Source organism: Mytilus trossulus, chromosome 7 (genome assembly GCF_036588685.1).
Source record: "Mytilus trossulus isolate FHL-02 chromosome 7, PNRI_Mtr1.1.1.hap1, whole genome shotgun sequence".
Taxonomy (NCBI): domain Eukaryota; kingdom Metazoa; phylum Mollusca; class Bivalvia; order Mytilida; family Mytilidae; genus Mytilus; species Mytilus trossulus.
The window spans coordinates 60,813,289-60,821,278 of record NC_086379.1 but is presented as its reverse complement, the minus strand read 5'-3'; the positions used below and the strand labels follow the sequence as shown (position 1 = coordinate 60,821,278).

General features: G+C 30.9%; 1 protein-coding gene across 1 annotated transcript; it reads left to right on the top strand.

The window, feature by feature from the left end:
• Nucleotides 1-5: 5 nt before the first annotated feature.
• LOC134725464 (ADP-ribosylation factor-like protein 16) lies at nt 6-5,352 on the top strand. The gene is made up of 5 exons (XM_063589296.1): nt 6-158; nt 1,695-1,747; nt 2,113-2,232; nt 3,182-3,297; nt 4,119-5,352. Exons 1-5 carry the CDS (start codon nt 92-94, stop codon nt 4,285-4,287), a joined length of 525 nt encoding a protein of 174 aa, XP_063445366.1. The 5' UTR covers nt 6-91; the 3' UTR covers nt 4,288-5,352.
• Nucleotides 5,353-7,990: the final 2,638 nt, after the last annotated feature.

Genomic DNA, 7,990 nt, shown 5'->3' with positions numbered 1-7,990 from the left:
TTTACCGGATGTTATTCGTAATGGGCGTAAGCGATGTAAACATTCCAACTGTTTTACCCACAACAAAACATGATACTGTTATGTGATTAAAATGTGCTTGATCATCGGTCCAACTGGTGTTGGGAAGACTCTGCTTTTAAAAAGACTTCAGAATTTTCGTATCCTTCAGACTTTGATTGTGTTGACTAATCATCCAGCAGTAACAATAGAAATATAAACTCCAGTCCAAAAAAATATGATTGTATGATATAGTTACATAAAAATTATACATTCATGAAATCACTATGTTTATTTCAAAAATAATCTGAACCTAGGTGCATGAAATCTTTTACCTTTGCCATTTCGTACTCGCACAAGTTGAATTCTATCTTTAACATTAAGGTGTGGTACGATTTCTAATGAGCCAACTATACCCACCAGTGTTCAAATGAAGTGTTTTTACGCAATGATAAACCAACCTACAACCTTCGAAAAGGAAAAAAAAAATCTGATACTTTTTTGTTGGCTTTAAAAGGCCCTGACATGAAAAATGTGATACAATAGGGCTCTTTACAGTTAGTTCTGTCATTTTAGATAGGGGCAGAATTTCATAATGGAGGTAAAAATGGTGTGAAAAATACGGGAAAACATCATTAAAACAGAGCAGTTGCTTGGAAACACACATAGGATTTCCCTTACTTTCATGCTATTTCCACCTCTTTGTAAAAATCTGCCCCTATCCAATTTGGCTGAACTACTTGTGAAGAGCCCTATTCAATTGACAAACAATTATTGAGAATGCTAACACGTAACAGTCTAATTTATAACAAATCAATTACTAACATTGCAGACTAAAGTATAGTCAGTACACATCTAATGGATTAAGTGTAAAGATGTCAAAACCAGTCAGAGAAAGGCATGACCTTGGCAAGGCATAACAATTACTTGGTTGTGTTTGCCAAGGCTATTTTTGAAATAACCCAATCAGTCAGGTGAAATTATTACATAGTACATGTACATGTATAAAGTCAGCATGAGAGAAATTTAACATTATGAAAGAGATTATCCTTCAGTTGAGTGCTTGAGATTCAGAATTTTTGGGTGTGATTACTTCATGGCAAGAAGAGAGTGAAGTGACCAATAAGGTTTTTCTTGACCATGTTCAGTGGTGGATCCAGAACTTTTTCTAAGGGGGGGGGGCCCGCTGACTGACCTAAGAGGGGGCCCACTCCAGTCATGCTTCAATGATTCTCTATATAATCAACCAAATTTTTCCCAGGAAAGGGGGAGCCCGGGCCCCCCAGGGCCCCCCTGGATCTGCCTATGATGTTAACAGAGATGACCATTATACAATGAAGCAGATTTGTCTTTAAAAGTAATGTTTGATATATACTTGAAAATGTAAAAATTACAAGTATTTACATGTTTATCAATTATCATAATATTAGTTTAAAAAATGTTTTCAGGACAACAACTGATATATAAAAATAGGTTGCCTTGTAGGGTATCAAGATAGTATTAGCCTCAACTCTGATATTCAACACTCACTGCTGCATGTTTTTGGAACCCATGTACATGTAAGGTTTTGTTATTTATGAATACCAGGGAACAATAGATGACATATTTCATACATGTAATTTGCATTTGCTGGAAAACTTGATGTAATTATTTAGAATGCTTTTGTCTATTTTTTAAATTCCTTAACTCCTGCACAGATAGTGTTAAAGAAATTGACAAACTTGGAGAGATCCCATCTACTATTCCTACTGTAAGTAGACTGATACATTTATATTTACAATGTACCTTTAAAAAAAATAATATATATATATCAAATAAACATTACATTGTACATACACATATACATTGTATCTATTTTCTGTAAAATCATAGCAAGAGATCACTTTAATTTTTATTTGTCATGTTTGTTACAAAACAACATGGTTTCATTGAGTTTGCTGCATCACAGTATTTATCTGCAAGTCATTGAAAGCCATGCTCCAAAGTGTTTTTGGTTATTAAGAGTGCATTCTGGCTAATGAGAAGAAGAAATGTTTAACCATGAATATTTTGATTTCCCCATGGTCAACATTACACAATGCAAATTTCATAATGAATTACATTTTTGATATATAGGTAGGTACCAATCTGGTGAATGTTCCTACTGGTAAGAAGCAAGAAACTGTTATAAGAGAGGTTGGAGGATGCATGTGTCCTATATGGAACAGTTATCTTAAAGATTTAACAGCATTGATTGTAAGTAGGAATTTGTGATACATGTACATGTAGGTAATATATATTTCTATCCTCACAGTGGAAATTTTTCTGGTATTATACATTTATTTTTAATGAAATAGTACACATTTTTGTTTAGAGTCCAGCTGAACCTAATAATGTACGATTTCTACGCTGGGTTAAGAACCATTGATGGCCTTATGACCTTGAGTTTTTTCTGCTCTTTGGTCAAGTTGTTGTCTCTTTGACACATTCCCAATTTCCATTCTCAATTTTAATTTTTATGAAGGTTACATTTGTATTTTCATAATTCTATTGTAGAAGTTTAAAATCTTTCCTTAAACTTATTTTTACCTTTAGCCGTTCAGAAAAGATTGTTAGTTCTCAAAATTTGCACAGTTCGAATGAATTGGGATCTCATTACATTGCAAAGAACCAAGTGACACAGAATGTATACAGCAGCATGTAGTGTGAAAGTTAAAAAGAAGAAAGTATGAATATTTTGAGATTGACTTTTGAAATGCAACATTGTCCGTGGCACCACGAAAACATTAAGAATTGAGTGATAAATTGAATCAACATATAGATATAGGAAGATGTGGTATGAGTGCCAATGAGACAACTCTCAATCCGAGTAACAATTTATAAAAGTAAACCATTATAGGTCAAGGTGCGACCTTCAACAGGGAACCTTGGATCATACAGAACAGCAAGCTATTAGGGGACCCAAAAAATACTAGTGTTAAACCATTCAAACAGGAAAACCAGCAGTCTTATCTATATAATTAACGAGAAACACTAAGAACCACATAAACAGATGACAACCACTGAACATCAGAATGATCAAATATATGTGTCCATTGTTTGTGCAAACAGTAATGAAGTGGAATAGAAATTGTTTAATTTTTTACTGTTCGAAAGAATTGGAAGAATGTTTTTATGAAAAAAAAAAAATTATTCTTTTTTACAGTTTGTGATAGACATATCAAATACAGTACAAATATCTGCCTCATGTATACAATTCCTGACAGTACTTAATAACACTGCGGTACATAATACTCCAATATTGCTTTTGCTGAATAAGAGGTAAGTAATTATGTTCTTAGTAAGTGAAAAATGTTTATGGTAAAGATGCTATGATCATAAAAAAATACAGGTTTGTTTATAAATACACTCATAGATATTAGGGGTAATTATGGTTACAAAATGTATGTGTGTGCAAATGATAGTGTTTGTAGTTAAACTATATATGTACATACTGTAATGAAAACTTTGTTTTTGAAATATGAAAACAGAGATTTGGGGTATACATCTATGTCAATGACAGAAATAGACATGTGTTTACACAATACAGTATAAAGTCATTAATTAGCTTGAATCAAAAAAATTCAAAAAAAATCTTTAAGAATCTCCAGAATATTGTCTCATTCCATATCCCTCTTCCATAAGATACTGACAATAGATATAGAAAGATGTGGTATGAGTGCCAAATGAGACAACTTCATCCAAGTCACTATTTATAAAAGTGAATTATTTAACTAAAGTCAAGGTACGGTTTTCAACACAGAGCCTTTGGTCACACCAAACAGCAAGCTATAAAGGACCTCAAAAAAATACTAAAGTAAGTTTGGATATGTTTTTCATGGCATATACTATTTGTCACTAATTTAACTGGTTATTTAATTGTACATGTACATTTTTATCAACTAATAATTACTTACCTGAAGCATCAACATATTCTTTTATATGATAAGTATGAAAAAAACATTGAATATGGTATGAATTAAAAATTAATAATTGACATGTTTTCATTTTATTAGAATTTTATACTATATATGTCTGATGTGGCACAAGCATTATCAGAAATGATAGTAGAGTAAAAGATTTTTATGTTATTTTTTTTATAGTGATCAGCCTTTAGCTTTGTCAAGATTTGAAGTGGAATCTTTGATGAGAATAGACAATATTAGACAGAATACAAAACATCAAATTACAATTTTAGAAATAAGTGCCTTTAATGGTAAAGGATTGACAGAAGTTATAGACTGGGTTCATCAGGCATCAACTAAGAGTTGATGATACCTTTTCATAGGAGAAAACTTTTATATTGTAATAAAAAAATGTTAATGAAATTATGAACTCATTTGAAAATCTTTTGTTTCATGGGTTAGTTCAAAATATGATTTTAAGGATTAAACTTGTTAATATGTAGCCTCTTTAACAAAAATCTGTGAGTAGGTCATTTCTATACTGTGGCTTGTTACACAGGTTAATTCAAAATATGATTTTAAGTATTAAAATAGTGTGTATATAGTCCTCTAAGTCTTAAAAAACCTTTTAAGTAGTATTTTATAACTATTAGTAAACCTTTTTGAGTTGATTGAGAAAAAGACTATACCAGTATTTCAAAGGGTGTTTTTTTGTGGGGGGAATTTGAAATATTACTGCCCTATTCATAGATTCATTAGTATACTATATTGTAATTGTCTGTCTATTTGTCATAAAACACTTTTTGTTTAAGCAAAGTCTTTTATCCTTATATGATGTTTGTGTATGATATGAACATGGCCAAAAACCAATGCAAATGTTGATACACACCATTAAGATTATAGTCACAGATATTTCTATTTAACAGTAATTGTTCCAAAATTTTAAAAAAATTGATAAAAATGAATTAAATGATTATTTAACATACACCCCTTTTTTCAATATTTTTCATTTCTATGACTGGTTTGACAAAAGATGTGTTTAAACTCTAGCGTCTTAACTTTCCCTGCATATGCTCAATGTTTGAAGAAATCGATGATTATTCATCCTAACCAATCAATGATTTTCCTCTGAAATAATCCTACAATTGGTTAGAATATGTACATTTGAAATGTCCATGTGTGATGAGTATTTTTGTGCCTTTAATCTCAATTCAAAATCTTTTTTTTTTCATTATAGATAAGCATGAAATATTTTACACTGTGTACATTTGGTAAGCAACAATCTATCAATCAGGATGATATCAAAATGATTATTCAACTGCAATAACTTCTGTTTAAAACAAATAATATACAAAGTTTTAGCAACAACAAACTGGCTGTACACTTCAGTTAAAAACTTCATTAAAATCATTATATTGGAATAATCTAAATGTGCAAATCAATATATAGCAAATTATAATTATATTTTTTGGTCTGGTTTGAATGTAGGACATTAAAAAAAGTTTTTGATTTTTCAGAAAAAAATCATATTCATGTAATACAAATGTCATGGTTGTATTATCTTATATACTGGCATACAAACAACATCATATGCAATGTTTAAATAATCTACGATGATAATCTCTCTGTCCTTTCCTGCTCATACTTCAATTTTTAATATTAACTGCAAACTGTATAGTAATTATGATTTTAAGACATATAGGCAATTAAATTCAATTAATCCAAGGGTGTGTTTGGATATACGCCTGAGGCTTCCTATGGTTACCCATAGGTACCTATGGTTTGGTATTTTGTGTATAAAATATCAAACCATAGGTACCTATGGTTAACCATTGGAAGCCTCAGGCGTATATCCAAACACACCCCAAGTAAACATAACAATAAATGGTGTTTTTTGGAGGGGTTAATTTATTTGTTGTTGATGGGCCTGAGTAGGATGTTTGATCACAGTTGAGAGTATGAACAATGGAGACCAAGTATTAAGTTAAACAGCAACCTAAAGACAGGTACATATTTAATTTCTCCTATTTTGTTTTTAATGGATTGTTGTCTCATTGTAAATCATACCACATGTTATTTTACCTTACAGTAAATTTTATGTTATTTTCAAGAAAACTTTTGATTGTATTTCTTAACAATAACAAACATTGAATTAAGATCTTTTATTTAAAAGTATAATGATTACTTTTAATAAATGAATAATGCTCAGGCAATCCTGCTCAATTAGGTTTGTGATCTTTTTGTCAGCACTAAGAATCTCAAAACATAATCACTGTTGATGTCACCTTAAAAGACAATTGTACTTTAACATGTTGAAGGCTCGCCATATTTGTGTTGTATAGATGAGTAAATGTGCCACTTCTTACTTAAGATAAATGCTATACAGCATATTAACCATCAAAAAGATTTATATTTTATCAAAAAAATAAAAAGATTGTTTTGAGGTATTCATATAAACTGTTATCAAATGAGAATGGAAGACTTATGGAGCTATTGCATTTTTCTTTGGTTTCCAGCAAAGTCCTAGTGTCTGCTGAAGTCCTTTATTAAAACAGTCGTCTTATAATATTTCATTTTTTCATGGGTTTTAATGAAGTAATAATCTAATACCTAATTCTATCTTGGTGGAGTAATGTTGTTACGGTACCTGAATAGTGATACAATTATTTATGTAGCCATTGCTCTGTTTATAAACTGTCCCTTTTCATTTAAGAAAATGTCTAACACAATTGGAAAATTTAAGGCAAATAATATGATATCAAAGAATTGATGCATAATTTCGGCTAATGTTTAGTTTAGTGTTAGTAGATTAGGGGATGAAATATGTGTATATAATTGGATGCTTAGGAGTGAAAGTTGGTTTGCAAATTTCAGAAAGTGTCTTGAATAGTTGTTATTATTCTATTATGTCAAAAATCAAATTTTTATACACAGTCTTGCCAGTATTGTTTGTAATTTAACCATGTATGAGATTTCCATGTGATATGAAAATAAATGTATTTTCTTCTTTAGTTGTGATTTTATCTTGTGATTATAGATAACAAATATTACCCTTGTTTTGCTGCTGAGGAGTTGTGCTGGTTAGCTTCAATAAAGAGTCTGGAATATGAATACAACAAAATGTGGGGTGTATGTCAATTACACACAACCAAACGACTCTAAAAACCAAAAGGTTTCTAAAGGTTTACCTACATTCTTCCTGGTTAAACAGGTGCCTATACCAAATGTTAAGTTTGTATCACTCAGGATCAAACGATGCGAGTAAATTTAACAAAAAAAATCAAGATCTGCTGTTGCCAACTGAAAAACAGATCAAGGTTCAATGTATAATGCCTGGGCAGATGTGACCTTTCTTTCAATTTATTTTTCTTAAAATTGTCAATACAATTAATTCTGATGGAACCCACATCCCTCTTCCAAAGTTCAAAGTGCATCAACTCTGACATTTTCTATACATTCTGGATCTGTACCCTGTTGCTGCTTGAAAGAGCTTAAACCTTAGTTTTAGTAAAATTAACAAAATGAATACAAAGGTAATTAAACTTTGAATACAACTATCACACAAACTTTACATGATCCAAGAAAATTAGGTCATGGTCAGATAAACCAAACGAAAAATACATGAACACCTTACAACCATTCAATACACTAAATATTGTTTTTAGCTGACCCATTGCTTACAGGTATAAGAAACAGACTAAACCAAGAAATCTAATGGTTGACCAATAAACCACCAAAATGAGGTCAAAGTCAGATGATACCTGCCAAACAGACATATACAGCTTACAACCCTTCCTTACAACAAATATAGTTGACCTATTGCTTATTGTTTAACAGACCAAAACACAAAAACTTAACATTGAGTAATGAACTGTGAAAATGAGGTCATGGTCAAATAAAACCTGAGAAACAGACATGTAAATCATACAATAAATCCGATCACAAATTGTAGTTGACTTATTGCATAATGTATTAGAAATATAAGACCAAAACTTAAAATAACTTACCGGTAACTTTGACCACTGAACTATTAAAATAAGGTCAAGGTCAGATGTCAACTGCTAGTTGGA